General features: G+C 40.8%; 1 protein-coding gene across 2 annotated transcripts in view; it reads left to right on the top strand.

The window, feature by feature from the left end:
• The window catches only part of TGFBR3 (transforming growth factor beta receptor 3), a 209,501-nt gene that overhangs the window by 64,747 nt on the left and 117,736 nt on the right, over positions 1 to 27,018 (top strand). For both annotated transcript variants that reach the window (XM_043575555.1, XM_043575557.1), the window contains one exon: positions 23,328 to 23,512. In XM_043575555.1, coding sequence (XP_043431490.1) covers positions 23,328 to 23,512 — 185 coding nt within the window. The remainder of the gene's footprint in view (positions 1 to 23,327; positions 23,513 to 27,018) is intronic.

The following is a 27,018-nucleotide window of genomic DNA, read 5'->3' as shown; positions in this document are numbered from 1 at the left end:
ATCACGACCTGAGCCAAAGTCAGATGGTCAATGAACTGAGCCACCCAAGCACCCCTGAAAGGTTGTTTTTAACTCTTCCAGGACCCTGTGTTTGTGGGTCTCCTGAAGTAGGTGTGAGCAGCCTTTCCTCCTAGAGGTGAAGTTTGAGCAATTCAGAAAGAGGAATCAGTTCTACTTTTCTGGCAAAATGTCCTGTGTTCATGGAGCATCCTATTGGCAGTAAAATCAGAAATTTAAAAATAAGTCATCAAATATACTTGAGGAGGAAAGCTAAGAAAACCTGAAAAAATGGAAAGACAACAGAATATAAACCCCTTAGAGAATAAATAATGTTCTTATAATGAATGTGTCAGCATTTTTAACAGATGTGTGTTCAAGTGTGTGTTGATTCAGTATGTATGTAAAAGCCACAAGCACAAATGTAGTCAATGTTTACATTAAACTCCCCACCTCCAAAACACACACATGAAAGGCCCCTCTTGTGTATGTGCAATTACATCTCTGAATACTCCCTTGGTCCCTTTTTCCTCCTCCTTTCCCCAAACACATATTTTGCTTACTTTCCTAAAGATACATGATATATATGAGAGAACATACTCAATTGACTCACACCTCTCCAAGTAGTGTATAAAGCATAATGTTTTGAAACACCAGGGGCACAGGTCCACGGGGAATCCGAAATGCCATCTTCCAGCCACAACTGTGCTGGAAAGAAAATAGAAAACAATGAGGCATGTGCAGAGTCAGCTCTTTGTGTCTCAGCTCAGCAGTTTTCCTGCTGTCCTAAACTTCACTTAAAAAAAAAAAAAAAGCTGGGCAAAAGAGGAAATGATCCAGTTTTTAAAAATTTTGATATAAAATAGCAGTTTAGGGTTGTGGGGACACTTACTAAAAAAACAGAGCTTAGTGGTGAGAAGTCTCACTCTTCTTTGCTTGGTTGTGAGGACTTGTGTGTGTGCACACATAATATAATACACACCTTACCACATGCATAAAAATAAACCCAGCCGTGAATTTTCTTGGTGGTGTGGTATAAGCTGCATTTGGTCATCATGAAGCATGGGCTTTATTTTTGCTTCTGCTGCCCACTTGCTGTGGAATCTTGGAAATGCTATTTTATTCCTTAATCAATCAAATAATTCCATTTAACACATCCTTTTTGAGTGCTTATTATGTGCAAGGCCCTATCTAGGGGCTGGGGAGAGGTGTGTGTGTGTGTGTGTGTGTGTGTGTGTGTGTGTTTTAATTTATTTATTTTGAAAGAGGGTGAGCAGGGGAGAGGCAGAGAGAGAGATGGGGAGGATCCCAAGCAGGCTCTACGTGCTCAGCATGGAGCCCAACATGGGGCTTGAACTCACAAACTGCAACATCATAACTTGAGCTGAAATCAAGAGTTGGACGCTTAACCAACTGAGCCACCCAAGGGCTGGGGGGATTTATAAGAAAACACTTCCTTGACTCTAATATGCTTAGATGCTGGGGGAATCACACAGCTTGGTGCTTTGGTCTATGCCCATCAGAGAAGAACCCGCCTGATGTAGGAATTCAGAGAAAGGGTTAAGGTTATGTCTAGCTTAGAGGCTTCATGGAGGCAGTGAAGACCCATTAAGGTGAGCTTTAAAGTGTGCATGGGCCGTCAGCATATTAGGGACGGAGAGTGAAGATTAGGTGCTGAATCTGGGGAAACAGGAGGTCTTTTGGATGACCAGGCCCCAGAAGAAAGTGGGGCTGTGTTGTGGTAGGTTCTGAGTGCCAAACTAAACTGTCCCTTAATTTCTCTGGGCCTTAATTTCCTCATCTGAGGAAATGTGTTTTTATTTCAATGTGCCAAAGAAAGCGAGTATTATGTTTGCACCCTAGGCATGCAAATCGCCACTGGTCTTGTACCTTAGTGCTTGAGGACAATTAGGGTGTTAGCCCTTTATGAAAAGTAGACAGCAGAACTCCCCGCACCCCGCACTTGCCTTCTTGTTTTTCCATTTCAGCACCATTATCACTAGCATACTATTTACTATAGGAAGGACTTACAGAAACTTGTTTGGTAAATAGGAAGAAAACCCTAAGTGATGTGTCCAACCATTTTCATGAATGCTGCAGGAATCCAAATATACATTCTGTAGTTTACATTGAAAACTTCATTAGTGAAGTGTTATTTCAAACATCTGTAATTGTGTCTGTAAAAGGAGAAAAGCCAAGGCAGAGGGAAATGTGAACATCAAATACATTCTTGTTTTCTCCCTATTATCAGTAGCATCTTTCAGAAAGTACTGATTAGAGATGAAGGCTGTTTCCAGTTGTTGGTTTACTTGCCTCATAGCATACGAAGTCAAGGCTGGGCTGGGGGCCACCTTCCAGAAGGCAGGGACTTCCTCTCTGACTGGAAATAATCCTGTTTTTTTTTTGACCTTCAGAATACTCATGGCCTTGCTGGAGTATATGGGCCAACATTTGCCCTGGCAAGGCCAGGGCAGTTTAAGATTGGTGTCTACAGAGATTGCTTTATAGGCAGTTAAAAGTAGTGGGAGGAAGGTGACTGTAGTAACTCAGACATTTACATCCTTTCCGGCCTAAAAATCAAGGGGATGATTTAAAATGGGCAGTATTTGAAAACAAACAAACACCAACAATAACAAAACACTTCTTGCAGTTCCTATTTGTCTAAATTTTTAAGAACTTTGCCAAGGTCAGAGTGTTCTTTTCCAAGTGACCTTGTCATGAAGAGGGATTGCATCTTATTTATTACACTGCAGTAATATCTGCAGTCTTCTCCTAAAGATTGGCAAATATGGACGTTAGAAAACACAATTTCCATGCCTTTTGAACAGTATGTTCTTTATGATGCTTTGTAAAAATACTGTCAGGTGGCTAGGGATTTTAATTAACACACTAATGCTAACTGGAGTTAGACTTCATGGTAGCTTTTTTTTTTCTCCCCATCCAGTTAGAAGCAGAGTCCAAAGCCTAACATAGAGCTAAAAATTATTGTTCTTATTTTATTTATTTTATTTTATTTTGTTTTGTTTTATTTTAAGTTTTATTTATTTATTTTGAGAGAGAGAGAGAGAGAGAGAGCGAGCGAGCATGAATGGGGGAGGGCAGAGAGAGAGCGAGAGAGAGAATCCCAAGCAGAATTCTCAAGAGAATCCTGAGCCCCCGTTGCGGGCCTCAAACTCATGAACCTTGAGATCATGACCTGAGCTGAAACTAAGAGTTGGACGCTTAACCAACTAAGCCATCCAGGCACCCCTGTTCTTATTTTAAAGCAAATATGTAACTAGAGTTCTTGTTGTATACTGGGTTCTTGAATTCCCCGTGAGGTCAGTAGTTCTCACTACTTAGGGTCACAGTTTGATTCTTTCAGATACATAATTGAAGAGATGATAAATGATAAGGTACTCAGTGATTATATTAATTCATATGTGGTGACATGAAGATGTTTTCTTTAATAAGAATATCTGTTATATGGGAGTAAATAAAAAAAAATCCTATCCTAGTAGAGTTGAAATCCTATATTAGTTTAGGGAAAAAAGGGGTGAAATAAGTACGTTTTATTCTGCTTACATAAAGGGATATAAAAAATGCATGTTACTAAATTTCTTAATACTTCATTTTGCTCTTGATGTGCTCCTACCAGATAAAGCTATATGTGAATGTTAATGCTTGTAGCATGAGTCTAAAGTTTCAGTTGAGGCCAATAGGTGGAAACCATAGTCTCTAGTGATTTTCAAAATAAAATCCCATAAAGGCCTCACTTTAAAAAAAGTGAACATTTTGGAGACGCCTGGGTGGCTCAGTCAGTTGAGCATCTGACTCTTGATTTCAGCTCAGGTCATGATCTCACGGTTCGTACATTCAAGCCCTGCATCGGGTGCTATGCTGAGAGCATGGAGCCTGTTTGGAATTCTCTCTCCCCACTCCTCTCTCTCTACCCCTCCCCCCCCAAATAAATAAATAAACGTCCTTTTTTTAAAATAAAATAAAATATTAAAAAAAAGTTAATATTTTGGAATCCAAGAAGAATCTGACACTGTCTAATCGCCGTTGGGTTAATTCCAACATCGGCACTGTGCACTAGCTCATTTTGTTGGCTTTTAGTTGTGTGACTGTTTGCTGGTCACTGAGTTACAAAAGGGAAAAATTTGATAAAAAAAGAATAGATACAGAAAAATATGTTGTACAGTTTTATTCAGTCCATAGTTCTATGTATTTGCTTACTGTAGTTGAGAAAGTCAGGAGTGGTAAGTGAAGCGCAAGGGTTAATATGAAAAATAATTGAGAAAAATGAGTAGAAAGAAAGAAAAATAGATGTTTTCATACTCTTTGTCAAATGTTTTTCCAAAGACCAGCCTCAGATTTAAAGTATTATGCAGCTGTAGGCTTTGGCCTCCAGTACTTTTCTGATAGGAATTCAGCCTTGAGTTGAACTTTCAAATAGGTTATTTTCTTTTCTTTTTTCTTCTTCTTCTTTTTAATGTTTATTGATTTTTGAAAGAGAGAGAGAGAGAGAGAGAGAACACAAGTTGCGGAGGGGCAGAAAGAGAGGGAGACACAGAATCTGAAGCAGGCTCTGGGCTCCGAGCTGTCAGCACAGAGCCTGACGTGGGGCTCAACCTCACCAACTGTGAGATCATGACCTAAGCCGAAGTCGGAAGCTTAACTGACTGAGCCACCCAGGTGCCTCTTCTTTTTTTCTTTTTAATTACTAACTGACCTATCTGTTGTAGTTTGTTGATCTATTTTCTCCTCTTCATCCCCTCCTGTTGCTTTCTTCATGAGCTGCTGTCTGTTCTGGAATTCTGGGCATCCACATGTAGAATTCGGGTTCCCTGCCTCTGCCTTCACCAGGGATGGAGAAAAATCTGACCCAATATATCACTTTACAAGTTTAATTGTGGAAAATGTTGGGGTTCGAAGCTGACGGCCAAGAAAGAATTCTTGAGACATCTTTGGTGCAAAAAGGTGGTTTTGTTAAAGTTCAGGGCAGGATCTGTGGACAGAAAGAGACACGCTGGTGTTGTGAAGAGTGACTGATTATTTATCTTCAGGTTGGGAGAGGGTTAGGGATAGCAGAAGTCGCTAAGGTATTTTAGAAGCAAGGTTTCCCAGGATGTAGAGGGGCTAGCTGCTGTTAGGAAAAGGTCATTTATTGCTGTTTAGTAAAAACTCAGTCATGAGTCCATTCAGATGTACTCAGGGGGCCAAAAGCTTGGAGTAGGATTGCCAACATGTATTTTGTTGGGGGTGGGGGAGTTGAGATAAAGGAAGTTTCAAAAGTAATTTTTATATGTTAAAGTAGACTTACAGGGTCCTGGGGGGTTGGGATAATGTTAAGCCAAGATTCCCTTTCACCTTTAGGAAAGTGTCATTATTGAGGCAGCTGAGCTCCTAGAGGACGGTCACTGTCTGTTTGAAGGATTTGACTGTCAGTGGGCTGTGAGTTGTAAGGAAAATTAATTTTTTTTTTTTGCCTTCATTTCTCACATCAGATTGGACTCAAAAGGGTTCTAATCCACAGTTATTTTTTTCCATGTTCCTATTTGTTAAAAAAAATTTTTTTTGATGTTTATTTTTGACACAGACAGGGCATGAGTAGGGGGAGGGTCAAAGAGAGAGGAAGACACAGAATCCGAAGCAGGCTCCAAGCTCTGTTGCATAGAGCCTGATGCGGGGCTTGAACTCACAGACTGTGAGATGATGACCTGAGCTGAAGTCGGACACTTAACTGAGCCACCCAGGTGGCCCGTCATGTTCCTATTTCTAAAGCCCCCTCTTTACATAATTAATACTTGCATTTCAACGGGGGAGGGTCCTCCACTCCTTTGTCTTTGCTTAGCCTTTTTTCAGGAAGGGTCTTTTAGGATGGGTCTTAACTGCAACCAGTTTCTTTCCTCGTTAACCAATTATATAATAAAGCCATTAAAGTCCAAACTTTTTGTTAGGCAGTTCTAATTGATCAGTCTCTTATGTAGGTATCTTGCTTTTAAGCTTCTAGAATTCTTTGCTATTACTTTAGTTTGCTTTAGCAATATAGGTAGTATTAGCCCTAGTTTGTAGGTGGCCCACATCAAGCAGCTTGTTACTGGCAGGGCTGAGACTAGAACCCCAGTCTTCTAACCCTGTGTTCAGCTTTCTTTCATTTAAATTCTTAAGGTCTGTTATGTTGTGAGCTGCCTTTTTTTTTTTTTTTTTTTTTGAGAGGGAGGGTAGGACGAGGAGAAAGGATGTGATTTTCTACTGATTTTTCATATATTTATTGGTAATATTTCATATTTGTGTAGGGGTTCCTGACTTAATTAAAGAAAAAAAAGCTTTCAAATGCCTGATCTCATTTGTTTCCTAACAAGCGTGGAGATTAGCCAGGATAAGTATTATCCCTGTTTTAAAGATAAGAAAACTGAGGCTCAGGGAAGTGATAGGTTTTTAGTGAAATTGGAGTTGTGACCCAGACATGGTTGGACCAACACTAAAGGGAATGAGAATTACATATGAGCTTTTCCTTTCTGGAACATACGTGGATGGAGCCCTTGTTATGTGTCATTTGCTGTGTTGGATGTTGTAGACTCAGAAATAAACTGTTTTTAGATTGGTATAGTACAGGTTCTTAGAGTTGACTGGGGTAGTACTTGTAGTTAGCTTTGTTTAAGGAAGTAATGTGTCTAGTATGGAGGAGGTGGTGAATTTGCAAGACTTTAAGTTACAAAACTGTAGCCAGATGTATGTTTACCTCTGTGAGTGCCTGTTTTATTTGCTGGTTTATTCATTCCTATGCATTAGGATAAAAAAATAAATATAGTTCTGTTTTGGCTCCCTGAAATAGTTTTTATATTTTCTGGAATTTCCTCACTTATTGTCTTTAATATTCCAAAGTTTTATTATGACTCATTTGGGCCATGCAATAATAGAAGAAGTAGGAGTAGGCCTGTTTGAAGAGGCTCATTAAGTAATTTGGAGGAAATATATTTTTGAAGCCTGTAAATGCTAATTTTGTTCTTGGTCTTGAAATTTGTTTCATGAGTGTCAGTTCTGCATATTCTTGTATGTTTTGGATGAGAGAGGGTGAAAATTTAGGAGTTAAAAGAGCATAGTTAAATTTTTCTCTTTGGCTTAAATATGTAGTTTTACTATAAACTACTGAAAGTTTCCTGTTCTTGTTTAATAAAAAAAGTGCACTTCCATTCATTGTTTCCATGTAACTTCCTATGCTTTTTACAGTAAAAAAAAGGTCAAAATTTAGGATAAATTATGCGTTATCTCTGGGGCAAAGAAACCCTATTTCATTTAAGAAAAGAGCTTTACAAAGTGAGCCTTCTCAGAGCCTGTGATCCTGCAACAGTCCTCAGTATGTGCCTTTTAAAAAAAAAAAATTTTTTTTTTTTAAACATAATCATGGTTTGCAAGGATTGCAGTCTGACCCGTACTTCTAACTAACATCAGAAGGCAGGGAAGATTCCATGTCATGACTTGATTTTAGAAAGCTGCAGATCATAACACTGTTCTAAGGAGGGGCTTTTTGAGTGGCTTTGTGTGTTTTCTTTGTAACGTGGATGTTCAGCCTGCAGCCTGCCCTACACTGTACTGTACACAATAGATCGTTTGTACTGACTCGAAAACAGGGACCCCTGGTAGCAGTGTCTGGTCGCAGTGACAGTGTCCACTATCATTGGTGGGAGAGTGAAGGCGGGAAGGAATAGTGATTACAAGTTCCACTGAGGAACTACAGTGTAGAAGAATGTGCAGATGATGCTAAAATTGTAATTAATCTGGGATGTGTGGGTCAAATATGTGTTCATCCTGAAAAATAAAAAAGAGGGGGAGACATCACTAGACCCTTCCTTCCTAACTTCCTAACTCCCTTCCTTCTTTCCTTCCTTCCTTTTCTTCCTAACTTTCCTTCCTTTCCTTCTTTCTATACCTACATACACATACGCACACACATACACACACACAAGAGAGACCTAGTCATGTATTTGCTTTCTCCTTCTCTTGAAAAGAGAATATTTCTAAAATGCTTGAAACCTTAGAACAATAGAAGAGTAGGACCTTTAGCACAGTTTTTGTGTGAACTCAATTCCCAGCAGTTCACCCTTAGTGCATACGTTTCACTTTCTTTGATGGCTTGCCATTCAAATTAGATTTTGTGTAGAGAGTGTCACTAATATTATTGCTAATATTGTCACTAATGTTGTTACACAGTGTCACTTTTATAGTAGGTTTGTGCATCCATAACACCTGAAGGAAACCAAAGTATTTGGTGAGTTACAAGGAAGATAAGTGTCAGAAGTCCATAGGGGTTACTCGGTAGGTGGGACTGCCCTTGTCCAAGCTTGTTGACTTAGAATTGAGTGTGCAAGGTGATGTGTGATGGGCTTGGGGCAGAGAGACAGACCTGCAGTCAGTTGAGGAAAACAGAAGTATAAAAAGTATAGGCAGAATTATACAAAACAAATAGGGGACCATTTGGTGTAGAGACAAAAACGAAATACGATAGCAAAGTTTAATAACCTGTCATTAGTATGCATAATGATGACCCCAAGTACTCAAAAAAAAATTAATGGTATTCAGGATGCTCAACATATTTAAGGTGGCTAGGAAATAATTTTGTATATAGTACATTTTAGGTAGATTTCCTGCAAAAATTACTTAAGTCACTTTCTTGAAAGGGGTAAAGCCTTATTTATTTGGAAGATTTGCTTATGTGGATATCTCAATCCCAGTCAGTGCTGAATAAATGAGGCATTTATTGTGTGGTGGTAAGGTGATTCTTTGGGCCAGATGAAGTAAGGTAGGAAGAAAGGAATATGATGTAAAATACTGGGCGAAGGAATTAATTATTACCTTAAATAATGGCTGAAACTTGGGTACATTTTTCTCTGCAAATCTTGAAACAAAGTCCTTTTTGTTTTAGGAATTGGCATGCAAAGGATTTCATTTTCAAATTGACCATTTGAAAGTATTAGAGCTTGTCTACATGTGAGAAAGGTGAATTCCCTCTGGCAGAGTGGTTTCCGAGGGTTCACTTGGGAGGAAAGGAGAGGAGCTAGTTGATCCAGAGTGGAAAAACACCGAAGAAAAGTTTCCCCCTAAAGAACACACAGATTTCCGAAAAACAGAAATTGCTTTGATTGAATGTGACAAACTTTAAAAAAAAGAAAAAAAAAGTCAAGCTTTGAAACATCCTATGACACATCTGTTTTGAAAGGTTGCTTTGTCAGATACAGATGTGTGTTTGACAGTACTTTACTGTGTGTGAGGTTTTGTTATGAGCATGCTCAGTAGGTGTTTTTTCTGAACAGGTATCCCTTTATCTCAGTTCTAAATTTTGGGGAGAGTTTACTCAACAGCAGTACAATTATTTCTTATATTTGTCTTTAGGTTAAACACAATTTGATTGAATCAAATCCCTCCCTTCTAGCATTTTGTTAAACTGATAACTCTGTTTAGATTTTACCTTTTCAGAAGTTGTTTGTTGACCCAGCATAGCAAACTCTAAAACTTTTCTTTTTTGGGGGGGGGGGGAACTCTTTAAAAAGTAATTTCCACACCAAGCTTGGGACTCAAACCCACAACCCCAAGATCAAGAGTCCCACGCTCTGCTGACTGAGCCAACTAGGCACCCCCCAAATCTGAAACTTTTGATTAACTGAATGGCTTTTTTTTTAAAAACAGGATCAGAAAATCCCCCAAATGTTTTTAGCAAACTAATGCCACTTTGTTTTTTGCCTTCAGACATACATTGATGTAAATTATTGGTTTAAAAAAGTAAAAACAAAAAACAGAAACAAAATAAAACCTCTTCTAATTCTAGAAAAGGAATGCTAGAGAGAATTGCCTGGACCCCTGAGTGAACTTCACTGTAGATTGTATTTTCTCTATTTTTAATGAAGCCATTGAAGAAAAGTTATGCGCCTGTGTTTTTTTGTAAAATAACTTTTGAAATCCCTGATCCTTGCTTCATTACAGGCCTCTGAAATTCAGACTTAGGAAAAATATTTTCTTATCCAAAGAGCTGATTTGTTTCCTTTTTATGAGATCTTGTAAGCATCACATTTTCTCCTTTACCTTGACTACTGGGAAGCTCAAAACTAGGTGAGGTGCTCACATGAAGTAGTTTCCTTTAACTAAGTTCTTTTTTTTTTTTTTTTAACATTTATTTATTTTTGAGAAACAGTGAGGCAAAGCATGAGAGGGGGAGGGCCAGAGAGAGAAGGAGACACAGGATCTGAAGCAGGCTCCAGACTCTGAGCAAACGGTCAGCACAGAGCCTGATGCGGGGCTTGAACCCACAAACTCTGAGATCATGACCTGAGCCGAAGTCAGAGGCTCAACCGACTGAGCCACCCAGGCGCCCCTAACTAAGTTCTTTGATGAGATTTCTCTTCTGTCATTACCACTTTTCAATTGATTGGCAGCTTAGGTGGATTTCTAAGCCCATTTAACATTTTTTCTTACAACCCCCTCAATTTCCTTTCTAGAAGTAGTTGAGTATATAAATTACAAAGGAGTATATAGCATGACATTTTAGTTGGATCAGGAATTTTCTTTTTCTTTAAAAAAATTTTTTTTATTTGAATATGGTTGACACATATGGCTGACATATAATCCACACAGTAGATTAGGAATTTTCTAGGAGTAGAGCCACTAAAACTGAGGTACTGGTCAGACCTATCTTGGTACATTAATTTTGCATTTCTTGGACCAGAAGTTGTGGAAAACCTGTCTGAAAACTAGGAAGGATTGTAATAGAAGGACTTTATATACCAAATAGTTTATACAGGCATACCTAAGAGATATTGTGGGTTCAGTTCCAGACCACTGCAGTAAAGCCAATATCGCAATAAAGCGAGTCAAATGAATTTTTTGGTTTCCCAGTGCATATAAAATTTATGTTTACACTTTACTGTAGTCTGCTAAGTGTGCAATAGCATTATGTCTAAAAAAACCCAATGTACATACCTTAATTTAAAAATATTTCTCAAAAATTCTAGCCATCATCTGAACTTTCCATGAGTCATAATCAGTGATCACAATTCATCATAAGAAATATAATAATGAAAAAGTTTGAAATATTACAAGAATTACCAAAACGTGACACAGAGATACAGAGAGAGAAAATCCTGCTGGAAAAGTGCCATTGACAGACTTGCTCAACCCAGACTGCCACAGACCTTCAATTTATAGAAAATAGTATCTGTAATTGGACGCCTGGGTGGCTCACGAGGTTAAGCATCCGACTTTGGCTTCGTGAGATTGAGCCCCACATTAGGCTCCACACTGACAGTGCAGAGCCTGTTTGAGATTCTCTCTCTCCCTCTCTCTCTCTGCCCTTCCCTCTGCTTGTGTTCTCTTTCTCTCTCTCAAAATAAGTAAATAAACTTAAAAATAAACAGTATATGTGAAGCACAATAAAACAAAGTGCAATATAATGAAATAATGCCTGTAGAGATCCCTTATGTCCTGTGGGTGACAGTGAAGGTACTGATGTACCTGAAACTCAGGTTCCTGTAAACTCTGATATTCCGTGATTCCTAATGCGAAAGGACGTTGAGATAGGCTAAAAAGTTTGTTTTGTTTTGTTTTGTTTTGTTTTGTTTTTTAGGACACAGGCCATAGCTGGAGAGGTGATAGTAATAGTAATTATAGTTGTATGATAATAAAAAGGAGTTAATCCTCTAAACTGTCTTATGGGGGCAGATACTATTATTATCCTCATTGTAGAGATGAAGAATCCAAGATATGGAGTGGTTAAATAACTGCCCCAGGTTACAAAGCTGAAGTGTGGCAGGGCTGAGATACAAACCTAAGACACTGGCTTCATGGTCTATAGAGAATTAGGATTTTGGTTGTTTGAGGAATTCATCACCCAACATGTCATTATGAGCACCTGTCACATGCCAGGCACTGTCATGCTCTGGTATAGTTGGAGGATAAGCAAAAGAAACATACATGATCCTTGCCCTCATTGGGTTTCCAACTAAGTAGAAGACATAGAAACATACGCCCAAATAAATGAATGGCTCACAAATGCCCAAATGGATTTATAACCAAAAGTAGATACTGGCTATAAAGGGAAAGTGTAATAGTTGTAACTGGTTTATGGAGTCTCTTAATTTAATCAGATGTAAAAATGTGGCTCTGGGCCAGGGCTACTTAGCTGGGCACAACCCTCTTGTTCCCTGGTCTACACGTAGTGATCTTATCAGTGGCACTGCTTGATTGGCCCATACCTGCTGCAAACTCTGGAAACGCCAGCTCCATAGATTCTCCTGAACCTTTTAGCTTCACTGTGAAAGGAGCAACAAACAGCACACTAGTTGTTCATAGATTTCTCTCCAGACCATTAGCTCTGTTTTCCTCATAACAGAGACACCTGAGCAGTGAGCTACCTGGCTAGGAGAGGAAGGAATATGGTTTATTATTATAATTGAGTTTGACATACATACATCGATGATTGATAATTTGGCATTCACATTAAACATTTCCTTCATGCCTTTAACAACCAATTGTTGAGGGGCATCTGAGTGGCTCATTCGGTTGAACGTCTGACTCTTGATTTCAGTTCAGGTCATGATCTCATGTGGGATTGAGCTCTGTGTTGCACTCTGTGCTGTGGAACCTGCTTGGCATTCTCTCTCTCCCTCTCTCTCTGCCCTTCCTCCACTCATGTGTGTTCTCTCTCTCTCAAAATAAACATTAACAAAAATTGTTGAGTGCCCTGATTATATATAAAATCCTTAAATTAAATGTAGTTCATGGCCCAGTTTGTACACATGGCTGTAATTAGTAATATTTGGCATGGCCAACACAAGTTGGTAGATTTTTCTTTTTAATCTCTTGTCTCCTATCTATAATCAGGACCAGTGGTTACAGGCTTTAATTCAGCTCACCAGCAGTTATGGTTTTCTCCTTCCATCGTTCCTGACTATATCCCCACTTACAGCTTCTTGTCTTGTCACTTACCCAGACTCTGCACCCCAGCCCTACCTGAGGGCTCACCAGTCCCAGAGAATGCTCACTGTAGCATGTTATGCCTTTGTGTTTCTGTGCACATCCTTACCTCTGTTTCTCCCACCTTTTCTTTTTCATCAGACACCAGTTTGCTAGAGGTTAAAAAAGAGAAAATCCATTAAGTAACTATCTTAGGCTCAAACTGAGGTCTGGTTGATGAATGGGTTTGGCAATGTGATCCCTCAGGGTTAATGAGAGAGAGGCAGCTTCCCAGCCTTCCAAGTCCCACTTTGCCAGAAAATATTGCATTAGTAGGAATTAAATTATAATTTTTATTGGTTATGTGCCTAAATTGCATTTAATATTTTGAATCCAGATCAAATAAGTATTTTTTTCTTTTAATAAGGAAGTAGACTTTCTTTTAATAATTTTGTGTGTCTCAGACTCACACAGGAGAAAATAGATTGCATTTTCTTCCATCCTTCAAATCTTCATATTGGTTCTTGGTCTCAGTGCTGAGCCATTTAGGCAATAACATCCCATAAATTCTACTTTCCCCATAAATGAATACCAAAGGGGAGTTAGTGTCCTCTTTATTCCTGGCTTCCTTTAGATCGTGTCAGAACAGGAATAGACGTACCATCTTACAGATCAAAAGTAAACAACAAGAAAGTCAGCCAAGGTGATGCCAGATTACTCTCTGGATTTTAGAAATTCCCTAGAGGTAGAAAAATGGACTGTTCTCACCTTTGGGAGTTATACTTCCGGAATTTGCTCAGAGAACAGGAATTTTTACTCCAATACTGCACAGCTTTATTTTAAATCTTTCCACTGCAGTTCTTAGAAGTAATTTTGGGGGAGAAGTGGCTAGGGAGTAGTATAAGAACATCTTATCTTAGATATTTTATTAATCATTCTAAAAGCTCAGAAAGAAAACATTTTTTCAATGGAGAAAATATTTTCATTCATTTACTTCTCCTCCTCCCCTCAAGGGACTTTATGTCTCTAATAGTACTTGAAATTTGTAAAGCATTGGCATGTATCGTGTCTCATGATATACGAGCCTCTCATAAAGTAAGAGAAAGAGAGATTATGGGAAACTTCAAGACAGGGTCCCATAACTGGTAAGCAGCAGATCTGGATTTAAAATGTCAGCTCTCACATTTCCTGGTCCAGTTGGCTCTAATATGGGGACCCTTCTCTTGCTATGCCTAGTGGTGACTTCTGGAACATACTTCATCAGCTACCTGTTCTCTTCAGATTATAAAAAACACGAAACAATCCCACTGCCTCCCAGAACTGCATGAATCCCTTCTGATATTTGTTGGTTGTATAGTGGTATCTTGCTCAAATGGAAAAGTGTGTGCCCTTTATAACCAGGCACTTCCCAACACTTTGAGAATTTAAATTCTTTTTTTTTTTAATGTTTTATTTATTTGAGAGAGAGAGAGACAGAGAGAGTGCAAGCGGGGGAGGGGCAGAGAGAGAGGGAGACAGAATCAGAAGCAGGCTCCAGGCCCTGAGCTGTCAGCACAGAGCCTGATGCAGGGCTTGAAGCCACGGGAGAACCGTGAGATCATGACTTGAGCTGAGGTCGGTCACTTAACCCACTGACACCCAGGTGCCCCCAGAATTTAAATTCTTAAAGGTACCCTGCCTTTTCTTTCTTTTCGGACTTGTAAAAACAAACTTGAACATGGGAAATTCTTCAACATGGTTGCACCATGATTTGAACTCAACAGTATACAAATAAGCATTGGCTTTTGACCCAGTTGGCAGTTGACTTCTTGGAAGAGGGCTAGTTGCTCCAGTGGAAGGTCTGGATTTACATACTCACTTGGGGGATGAAATAAACTATGATAAGACATGCCTAAGGAGTTGTATTATAGAAAAATCTGGCTGTTTTTTCCTGAGAAATACAGATTACAGGTTTTAGGCCACTAGAAACTCTTCTGCTTGTCTTTTTTCTACTAAGGATAAATGTTAGCCTTAAGTCAAGTTTTATTGTTGAAAAGCCTAGGGGGGAGTTTGGTAGAAGGGCCCCCTTTGGATCTTAATGGTGGTACATTCCACAGCTCCATCCCCAAAGGGTTGTAGCTCAATGAGTTGTAATTTGAGATGGTATAAACACCAGCCTATGCTGTGTACACAGCAGGCACTCTTGAGCTCAGGCCTTCCAGGTGTTTTTTCCTGGAGCTTTGTTTTGCATCCTATCCTAGAATATGTCACATTCCCTTGCATGAAGCTCACTTAGAGCCCGGCTGTGCTATTGCTGAGAAATCATCTTGGGTGCCCTTTCCTACAGATTTTCGCATCCCATTGGGGGTTGAAGGAATTTTCAGCTCAGGGGCAGAATAGATCCTGCAGTGCCCAGGCACACAGTCTATGGGAGTTTGTCCCTCTTCACAGCTGACAGCATTGCAGAATTCCCTGTGGGACAATAACAGAAACCCTTATTAGCCAATGGTGTTGTTGGAATAAAATCTCCCCACTGCAATGTCTTGGTCCCAGGCTATAATGTTACCCCTCCATTCCCTCTGCATCTTTACCACTTTTTATTGCAGCTGAACACACGCTCCTCATTAGTACCCTGGGTGATATGGGGAATCAGTGTGCTGGAAATTATGTGCAATAGGTACCAGATGTTTGTGTCAACTTGGTATGCATTGGTATTTAAAATGCTTAAGGATCACATTTATTAAATGTGAAAATTACTTATTGCACCTCCCCCCAAACAATAACTCCCCCACCCCCAATGTTTTACTCTCTGTTGCATGAGGTGTGATAATAATTTCTTTGGGGACAGATTAAATTTAAAGTGTGTGCAGCAAATGCATCTGTTCCCAGATGCTTCGTCTGCATTCTGTCAAGCCTTAGGGCTGGCCTGCAGCCAGCGTGGATGTGGGGGTTCTGTAACAGAGATTGGAATGCTGTGTTGTAGCTAAAGGACATAATGAAAGGGTGAGTCCATTTGCATTTTTTTTCTTTAAGCGGAACTGGGAATTTAGACATTGATGTTATAGCCAGATCTTAGGAACATTTCCCATGTGTGCAGATAAGCAAACATGAGTGAAAAAGAGGAAGACGACATTTGGTAAAATGAGAAATAAGTTTGTGCTTTCTCATTGAGTTTATGAAATCTTTTAAATCAACTAAAAGTTTGCAAGTGCGAACTAATCAGTCTGTTTTATCAAACATGAGTTAATGTGTAGGTTTGGCCAATAAGTCTGCTTGTTCATCAAACACTGAGGTGAAGGACAGGAAAATGCAGGGTAGAAGCCAGCGGTGACTATCCGTGGGAAAAGCTTAGACCTGGAGGCTGAGAGACCGGGTTCGAATCCCACCCTGCCCTCTACTGGTGATGTGTGACCTTTGGCAAGTTACTTAGCCTCTAGGGGTCCCTGTTTCCACCACTCTAAAATGGGAGTTTTAACAGTACCTTTACAGTGCTGCAATGAGGATTAGAAACAATATGTGCATAGTGTGTGGCCCAGAGAAGGTGCATGATAGCCGTATACATGAGGAATTAAACCCTGGCTTATCACAGGAGGTGGAGGCCTAGGGTGTCACCATATGCTCCACAGTGTTGCCCCAGGTGGCCCAGCTGCTGAACACAGGGCTCTGCTTTGTGAAGGAGGCCACTTGGTCTGGGCCACCTGGTGAGCTTCTCTCCACAGGGTTTACTTGAATCTGTGCTGTCTTCAGGTCAGTGAATGTTTTTAGTCAAGAGAAGTAGCATCTTGTGAGTGAATTGGGGCCATGGGTCTGTCCTGGTGGCTGAGGAGGGTGTATTGAGAAGGAAAAACACAGTCTGACTTCAGGGTAGGAAAGAGGACAAGTCAAACAAAACACAACACCCAGCAGGATTTGGGGGAGATCAGATTGCTTGTGTAGCCAGCAGAGAAGGATAAACTCAGCTCACGCTATCAGACCAAGGGAAAGTTAGACTTCTTTGAGAATTACCCGCGAAGAATCCTGGATGGGGCAGATACTAGATGCCTGGAATAAAAAGAAGTATCTAGATGGGGAGGCAACAGTGGGAAATGTCTCTGGAGGCGGACCTGTATGTACATTGCTATTAAGAAGCAGTCCGTCGAAGTATGCACCCAGTTTTGTGGCTTGCAACATGTGACAGTGGCAATTATATCTGTTCTGTCCACATTAGAGAGTTTCTGTGAGGCCTCAGATAAAGAATCTGTACAATGTTCTTTTTTTTTTTTTTTTTTTTTTTTTTAGTAAAATGCCTTCTGACCATTAACATTGGTGCAAGGTGAACAGGAATGTGCATTTATGATATTGGTGCCTTTAGCCAGCATTTCTTTCTGTATCACTTATGCCCTGCTTGACCCTTACGGTGGTAAAGTTGCTTTTGCTGTGCTGATTGGCATCATCACGGAGCATGCCACTCATTTGCCTCATGACTTGGGGGAAGAGATAGCTCAGGGAAGGAAGGGCTGTGGGTTTCCAGTGGTGGCCACAAGAGAAACTCCCAGCCTTCCGATGCTGTCAGTGAGAGCCTGTGTGAGCAGTTCCTCAGCTCACAGGTCACCACAGAAGTGAGCAGATGAGTCAGATAGGGTTTCAGAACATGTTTTCCTAGTTTCCAAGCCTTTGTGGCTATGAGGTGCTGCACTTGGGCCCCTTGGTGGCCGCCTTGCTAGCTTAGGGCTTGTGTAGTAGAGCCTGGGGGTGGGTCACACTCTTCCTAGGTGGAAGCTTCCCTCTGGATGTGGCTCTGGCCTTGTGTGAGCAGATGCAGTAGAAGCTGCTTTGAGGCCAGTTGGGAGAGACGGGAGGCCAGTTGCTAGAGGCTTGCTCTGGTTTCAGGAGAGGGGCAGGAAGGCCTGCACCTGACCAGAGGTGGCAGGAGGCTGGAGGCTTGCTGATGGCAGAGGGGAGCATTGTGCCACCTGGAGAACACAAAAACAAGTTTGTGTTTCCTGCCTGCTGTGACATTTGAGGGTGGGGAAGTCCCAGCCGGGACTTGATTCTTAGCAACCAAAAATGCCACCCTCCTTTGTATCATGATTGATTCCACCACCCCTCCCCCCACTCCCTTATTATAAGATGGAAGTTTTATCTACTAGGTAAAGAGTGAAAGGAAGAATTCTAGGATAGAGTCTCCTATTTGTATGAAATCCTTTTTTTAAATGTTTATTTATTTTTGAGACACACATACACACACACAGTATGAGCAGGGGAGGGGCAGAGAGAGAGGGAGACATAGAATCCAAAGCAGGCTCCGGGCTCTGAGCTGTCAGCACAGAGCCTGGTGTGGGGCTCGAACTCACAAACCACGAGATCATGACCTGAGCTGAAGTCGGGCGCTTAACCGACTGAGCCACCCAGACGCCTTTGTATGACATCCTTTGAGCATCTTGTGGTTCTTTCCCTTTCCTCTCCCACCGCCTTCCCTCATTAATATTTGAGTATGTACCGTATGCCAGACGTTATGCTGGAATAAAGGATACAGCAATAATCAGAATAGTAGGGCTCTGTTCTTCTGTGGTGTTTGCAGTCTTTGGGTATATGTAGACATTAAACAAATCATTGGACAAATGATTATATAAGTATAACCACATGAAGTGCAGTGAAGAGAAATGAAGAGTACCATGTGAGTATTTAAAAATGTATTCTCTAATGTAAGAGAAGTAAGAGAAGCTTTCTTGAAAGATCAGAAGAATGAGTAAGAATTTGCCACCCCATGGCAGGGCAGAGGAACAGGAATGGTGGGAAAGTCTTCCTGGAGGATACCTTGTATATGGAGTCTCTCGTGGGAAGAAGGTTAGCATTTTTGATGAAATAAAATAAAGGTAGATTAAGCTGCAAGTGTCAGAAAACTCAAAATGATACCGGCTTGAAAAAAATTACATGTGTTCCATATAAAAAGAAGTAGTCCAAAGCTGATCCAGTAGCTCCATCTTCATCAAGGACCTAGGCAACTTCTGTCTTATTGCTTTGCCCCACTCAGCATGTTGTTTCCATTTTATGGCCCAAAATGGTTGCTCTGGCCCTACTCATCACATCTGTCTTCCTGCCCACAGGAAGGAGGAAAGGGCTGAAGAACACAACTTCCCTTCGAAAGAAATCTCTTGGAAATGGCATGTGTCACCTTTGGTTATATCTTCTTAGCCAGAATTTTGTCACATGGCCATACCTAGCTGCAAACATTAGCTAGGACTTCCAGTACAATATTGAAAAGGAGTGGTGATAAGGGACATCCTTGCCTTATTCCTGATGTTAATGAGAAAGCTTCTAGTTTCTCTCCATTAAATATGATGTTAGCTATAGGTTTTTGGTGTTTTTTTTTTTTTACATGCTCTTTATCCACTTGAGGAAGTTCCTATCTATTAGTTTGCTCCGAGTTTTTATCATGAGTAACTGTTAGATTTTGTCAAATGTTTTTTCTACATCTGTTGATAGGATAATATGATTTTTCTTCTTCAGCCAGTTGGTAAGATGGATTACATCAATTGATTTTCAGACATTATGGATCTGGGTTGAATCCCACTTGGTTGTGGCATGCATTTCTTTTTTACATTGTTGGATTTGGTTTGCTTGTATTTTGTTGAGGATATTTGCATCTGTGTTCATGAGAGATATTGGTCTTTTCTTTTTTTTAATTTTTTAAATGTTTATTTTTGAGAGACAGAGATACAGGACATGAGCAGGGGAGGGGCAGAGGGAGACAGACACAGAATCTGAAGCAGTCTCCAGGCTCCAAACTGTCAGCACAGAGTCTGACGTGGGGCTCGAACTTACAAGCCATGAGATCATGACCTGAGCCAAAGTTCGATGCCTAACCGACTGAGCCACCCAGGCACCGCTAGTCTTTTTATTGTCTTGAGATATCTTTGCCTGGTTTTGGTATTAGGGTAACACTGACCTCACAGAATGACTTAGGAAGCATTCCCTCTGCTTCTACTGAAAGAGATTATAGAGAATTGGTGTAATTTCTTCATTAAACGTTTGGTAGAATTTGCCAGTGAACCCATCTAGATCCAACATGTTCTTATGAAAAATTTCACCATGCAGAGATGTGAGCCCCAGAGGTAGGTGTGAGTGTCATTCCTTGGGTAACCTTACAACAGTTACTTAAGTGCATTAAACTTACTCTCTTTTTCTTTAAAATAGGGATACTACCACTTTATTATGATGGTGTTCAAGGTTATACAAACCCAGCACTGCCCAGCCTATAGTGAGCACTTAATAAATAGGAGCAATTTATTATTATTTTTTTTACTACCCTAGACTGACATTGTGTGTTGAATTGTTGAAGCTACCATTTCTTATATACTTTTGGAAGATAAGGGTACATAATTCCTAATTTCTTTTCTTTCTTGCTTTTTGGCTTTACGGATAGCTTAAAGCTATTTAAGCTTTTTTTTTTAACTTAGAGGAAAAAAATTCATTAAGGGATCTCAAAAACCAACTACTACTCTGGTATATTTGATGGTCAGAGATGTTCTATATGGAGTGTGTTTAATCATTGACCCCAGTGGGTCTTTGAAGTGCATCTATCCAGTCAGTTGATCATAGTGTGCCCTGTGCGTTGCTTTTTTCTTTGACCTTGGACTGACTCCTATAACACATGGCTGGAACTATAGCCCATTAAGTGGGATCTTCCCTGCCCTGACTCTGGCAAGATAAAAACCATAGATTCTAAGGTGAGGATTGCTTGTCCTTAGCAATCTTTAGGAAAGACTTTATCCTCTGATTTGTTGCCAGTGAGTTTTTTCTCTAGCCCTAGTGTGGTGATTTAAGGGAGATCCTGACAGGTGATGGTGGCATTGTAAGGAGGAGGGCAAGTCAAGCAGATTGCAGACATGTTTTGGGTGGAACCACAGGCCATTTGGAGCTTTGCACATACATACAAAAGTGGTGCTGAAGAGCTTTTTTTTTTTTTTTTTTTTTTTAAGTTTTTCTCTATAATCTCTACACCTATCATGGGGCTCAACCTCATGACCCCAAGATCAAGAGTCGGATGCTCTACTGACTGAGCCAGCCGGGTGCTCTGTTTTCAGTTTTTATTTAAATTCCAGTTAGTTAACATGCAGTGTAATATTAGTTTCACGTATACAATATTGTGATTCAACACTTCCATACAGCACCTGGTGATGATCACAACAAGTGCATTCATTAATCCCCATCACCTATTTAACCCATCCCTCTACCCTGAAAAGCATTTTTATATGTGCTCAATTTATGATAATGGAAAAGTCATGGCAGGAGGCTGTGAAACCAGTTCCCCAGAGTTGAGTAGGAAGTAGTAGGAGACTCTGGAGCTTTGGGGTGTGAGATATACCAGACACCCCTCTGCAGTTGGTGAGGACAGGAGGGGAAACAGTAGGGGGAGCACCTGCTCATACTGTTTGCCCTACATGGGGACTTCAGGGACTCCTATGTCCCTTACCTGCTGCCTTTGCCACTGTGACATCTTCCTTCACCACCGCTGTTTCTCAGAAAGCAGCTGGGCACAGTACAGCAGTACAGAGAGCAGCAGTGATTATTTGAGAAGGTACATACTTCATTTCAGACCAGATAACTATTATCAACCTAGACAATTTCCATGAGTTCTGAAATAGACTTGGCACACTAGGCAGGGTGTCTGCTTATAGTGTAGCAGTGGGGCTGCAGGATTGCCTGGTTCTGAATGACATTTGCATTTTAATTTTGCACTGGGTCTGTAATCCTGGAGAGTACTTTTACTATGTATAAGTCAGGAAGAACCTGTTGGGAGTGAGTTTAAGTCTTTTATCAGGTTCCACGGTTTAGTGGACGCTATATGATCAAGTCTCAGTCTCCCCACGTATCCAGTGGAGACAACACCAAGCTTGCAGAGATATATTATGGGTTCCTCTTTCTTAGATGTCTCTTTCTGTCAACCCAGCCAGTGTGCAATGAGGCCCAAGTAGTACCTCACATCACTCTTGCCCATATTACCTCCTTACAGCCGAATCCAAGTCTCTAGAATGGTGCCTCAATCAACAGTCAGGGAGGAGGCAGTTTTTGTTGTTGTTGTTGTTGTTGTTGTTGTTGTTGTTTGTAAGCCCAGTGATTCCCTTCACAAATATTTTTTGAGCATCTTCTACATGCCAGATGCTGTGATCGGTGCTGGGGACACAAAGATGAGTAACCCACAGTCCGGGAGGTCATACTGTACTAGCAGGGACAGATGTGTATACACTGGTGGTTACAGTGTAGACAATGAAACCGCAGAGATGGGCAAAGAAATTATGAGAGGATGGAGGAAGAGTACCTCCCTCAGCTTGGGGTGTTTGTTGTGGGGACAGAGTTCGAGTGGAAGAGGAATTTGGGTAAAAGAAAAAAACTTGAATAAAGGCATGGAGTTAAGAAACATCATGGTATCTTTGGAGAACTTTCAGCCAGTTGGGGTTGCTGGAGTAGGTTGGGGTGAGGCTGGAGAGAGAGGAAGGGACTGATCAAGAAAGGCCTTGTGTGCCTGGTGGAGGAGCTTGGGCTTTCTTCATAGGCCAGAAGTCCTTAAGGGACCGGACATGCCCACAGAGATGGGAGGGGCAGGCATTCATATTGGGAATAACCATCCCACTGAGCACCCTGGGTAATGTGGGTGGTGCTTGCATGGAAGGTGACTTGGAGAGCTGGAGACCAGAGTCACCTTTTAGGAAGATCTGCAGTTGTCTAGAGACAGAGGTGATGAGAATCACAGAAGGTAGAGCTGGGCAGGAATGGATGTTAGGATTTAAGTTTTGATGATTAGAGGAAGGGAGAACCAGGAGGTGGGAGCCGAGTATTTCCAGGATTCTACTTTTCCTATTTGAAGCTCTACTCATATGCTTTGCCCTCTCTTGGGAGGATTTTTCTGACCTCTGGCCCAAATTTTGCCATACAACGCTGGCCCCAATTAGCCCTGCTCATTATATCTTGCTTTGTATTGTTCTTAAGTTTGTTTTGCTCTAAGAAGGGGGAAGTGCTTAAAAAGTTGAGACTGTATCTTATACTTTTTTGGTACAATTTTAGGTGTTTAATGTTATTTATGCATACTGTTATTGGGCTTTAGGCAATTTATTCCATTTACTTCTGGTTTTCTTCTACGAGAGGAAGGAATTGAACACAGATGTCAAACGGGAGGTTTCCTCCATCCAGAGGAATACATTCGTGACTTGTGTATCTAAAAGGGAATTTAAATAATCAAATACACATCAAAATCATCTGAAAGGAATTCAAGAGATGGGGGTTTTAGAATAGGTTAAGCTTTTTTGCCATTCAGTTCTGGAAAGAACTTACCTGGAAAGGTTCCTAAAGGTTGGCAGTGGCTTGATCATCCAGACTAATTAATTTAACTGTAGCACAGTTAATTGCTGTTTCTGAGGGGTTTGTGTTTATGATTCTTTCTGCAGATCCAGAGCCCGGGACCCAGTGTGAAGTGTCGCCTGTCAACGCCTCCCATCCTGTCCAGGCATTAATGGAGAGCTTCACTGTCTTGTCGGGGTGTGCCAGCAGAGGCACGACGGGGCTGCCACAGGAGGTGCACGTCCTGAACCTCCGCGCTGCTGACCCAGGGCCTGACCAGCCTCAGAGAGAGGTAGGCATAGGCACCAGCTTTCTTCTCACTGCCCCTTTGAGTTTGTAAAGACACTTCTCTGTTTTTCCATTCCGGGTTTAGCAAGGATGCTCGTGTGTGAATATAAGTGGGGAGGAGGGGACACAGTGTACGCAGATTGCTCTCTAGACTGGGCAAGTCTAGGACATCATTCTGGAGAGATTTTTCAGCCTTGTAACTTTCCTGGCTACCCCTATTGGAAAGAATGTTCTTAAGAATTTCATCTTTTAAACATGGCTGTCAAAAAATAAAATAAGGTGCCATTTTTCTGTAATTGTAAGATGTCTTTCTCATCTCCTCCTGTGTCCCTGTGTTTCTCATTTCTTTCCTTTGTCTTATGAACCTGCTGCCCCTGCAGGATGAGTCGGTGGAAATTGGAGAACTCTTTGAAATAAAGATGGTGGTACTTTGTACCTGAATGAAGAGTGCTGGAGGATAGCTCCTTATGCTATCTAGGCAGCTTTTTGAAGATAGTGCTGGTCTAGGTGATGGTGACGAGCCAAGCTCGTAGTGACTCAGTATTTCATCTGTCCTCAGTGCTATTTGAAGCACTCATACACTTAGCCCACGAAGTCCTATTATTATCCTCCTTTTACAGGTGACAGGTGCAGAAGTAACTTACTCACACAAGGTCATCACTTTGAAAGAAAAATGGCCTCCTCTTTCCTGTGGCTCAGAAATGACCTAGTTTGTGGGTAATGGTTGTCATACTGGAATATAACACACAGTTGCCATTCTTTCTTTTTTTAAACTTCTGTGTGTCAGAAATGTTATCAATCAGGTATTATCCCTCCAGGGAGAGAGAAATCATAGTAAATCCTGATCACAGCGAAGTGTAGGGAAACTAATGCAGAATGGAATTTGTCTTTGCGTTTTCTCCTGGTCAAGGAAATTCATTTCCAGAATTATTTGTTTGTGTGCCTCAACCACTCTGCCTTTTGTGGGGAGTAGGAATAGGAGAGAGGTGAGGTGTCCAGAAGGAAAAGCAAACTGATTTTCATCTCATGAAAGTGTGCAGAGTTGGCTCATTTCAAAGACAAATCATCTAACCTTTTCAGCTACCCTGGAAATTATTGTTAATACACTTGGTTGCTTGCCATTGTTGCTGCAACACATATTTCAGGTCAGATTTCTTTATCCTAGCAATGTGTCTTTAATTCTTAACTTATGGGGGAGATTTGTGGTGGGAGGGAAAGGAGGAGGAGGAAATGCAGTTCCTGTGAAGCGTTGCTGACTCCAGCAATTCTTTAGCAGCAATAATTACTCATTTTATATGTGCTCTCTCAGAGGAACTAAGAAAGAAAAGAAAGTTTGAGCTATTACAGAAGCAGCAACAGCAGAAATTCTGGATGTTAAATTGTGCAGTACTGTTGTTGACTCTGAAAATAGATTCCAATAAGACGATTGAAGTAAAAGAAAAACACCTCCAGGAATGATAGCAGATTTCTCCACCGTTGCATTTTCTACGTTAGATTAAAATGTTCATGGCAGTAAATTACTAAATCAGCTCTTTCCCCCGGCTTGTTATTGGTGCAGGATCAACTGTAAGATCTATTATAAATCCACCCTTCTCTGACATACATACTCTGAGGGTACATAAAACTAGCTGGCATCCAGGGACGTAGTGTGTTCAGTGAGGGAGTAAAGAAATGGGGTCTGTAGGGGATAGTCTCAAAAATTTGTTTAAAAACCTAAACATTACTCTCCTTTCTTCAGTATTCATATAATACATGTATATATATGACTTGGGGTTAGTGATTTGAAGATATTTTTGAGATGAGGCAACTGAGGGAAATTGCATCCTTTCTTTCTTTGGGGACTTTTTAGGAATTAGATGGTTGCAATTCATTCCTTTTTGAAAACAAGATTTTGGGATATGTGATCTTTGGAAATTCTATCTGGCACTGAGTTGCTCTCAGACGTTGGAGTATTTTATGTACAGATGTGAGTGTAGAGTACAACATCAGAGTGGTTGGGCCACGAGCGAATGAAAGAATGATGGCAAAATGGGGGTGGAGAGATAGTAAATATTAAATCTCTCATCTTCTCCATGTATGACTGTGCAGCCACGCAGTTTTTGAAATCATTTGAACTACATGTCCCCGCAGTTCCACTTGTCTAAGTATTTACCCAAAAGACATGATAACGTATGCCCACACAAAGACTTGTCCACAAATGTTGATGGCAGTGTCATTCGTATGAAAGAGTGGAAACAACCTGCATGTCCATCTACTGGTGAATGGATAAATAAAATGTGGTCTATCCACCCGATGAAGTGTTACTTATAAAAAGGAATGAAGTGCTGCTGTGTGCTGCCATGTGGATGAACCTTGAAGACATGATGCTAAGTGAAAGAAGACAAGACAGACACATATTCTGTGAATCCATTTATATGAAATGTCCATAATAGATTTATAGAAACGGAAAGTAAATTAGTGGTTGTTATGAGCTGAAGGGCAAAAGAGAGAAATGGGGGTTGATGGCTAATGAGTACCGGGTTTCTTTTGGAGGGACAGAAATGTTCCAAAATTAAGTGGTGGTGATGGTTCCCCGACTGCATATGAATATACTAAACACCACTGATAAATGTGAATATACTAAAAATGGTTGGGTTGCATTTTAAATGGGTGAACTTTTTTTAAACCAAGATTGCTTACTACCCCAACCTGAGGTCACCTAATTCTCTTCTCACTGGATAACTTGGTTTTTATAGATATCATGTGGTCTGTGCTAAAAATCACGGCTGATCCATATTTGGAGTAAGAGAGGAAGGACCAGAGGTAGCCTTTGTGCACGTCTCTACTGACCAGTGAAGGCAAATACTCGTCAAAGTGAAATGATGCCCTTATGTATAAATTAGCAAAAAGAGTGCCATGCTAGCTCCAAGGTATAACTGACCTTGACTCTGATGACCAAGGTAGTTGTTTTTCACCATTTCCCCCTTAAATTACTAAATCAGCTCTTTCCCGTAGCTTGTTATTGGTGCAGGATCAACACTAAGATCTATTATAAATCCACCCTTCTCTGACATTTTGCTAAATTCCTACCTCCTAGGCATCTTAAGGTTCTTCAGCTGAAGAGAGGCTGCTGCTATTCCTGTGTGAAGGAGGTGACAGAGCCCTACACCTGGAAGTAATAACTGCAGCAGGTTGACAAGATTTGGGGAAATAAGTTACGCTTAAGTCAGAGAAACAGTTTTAGAGGCCAGCAGAGAATTTGTGTCAGAAACTCGCTTGTGACAATAATGTATACAAAGCCTTCTGTAGCAAAGCACTGCTTTGCCACTGGCCTCCCTGCTGGGTTCTCCTCAGGACAGTGCAGAGACCTATAATTGTATTTTTCATCTGAGACCACACCTCTCATTTGTAATCATTGGTTTTGGAAACAACAGGCCTGGAAGTGAACAGGAAACTTGAAAAAGACTCTCTGGCGACAGAGAAGGGCAGAAGACAGTAAACAGCCCAGAGAGATCAGTTTTGTCTTTAGGA

This window comes from Prionailurus bengalensis, chromosome C1 (assembly GCF_016509475.1).
Source record: "Prionailurus bengalensis isolate Pbe53 chromosome C1, Fcat_Pben_1.1_paternal_pri, whole genome shotgun sequence".
NCBI classification, from domain to species: domain Eukaryota; kingdom Metazoa; phylum Chordata; class Mammalia; order Carnivora; family Felidae; genus Prionailurus; species Prionailurus bengalensis.
This window is presented reverse-complemented; position numbering and strand designations above follow the sequence as displayed.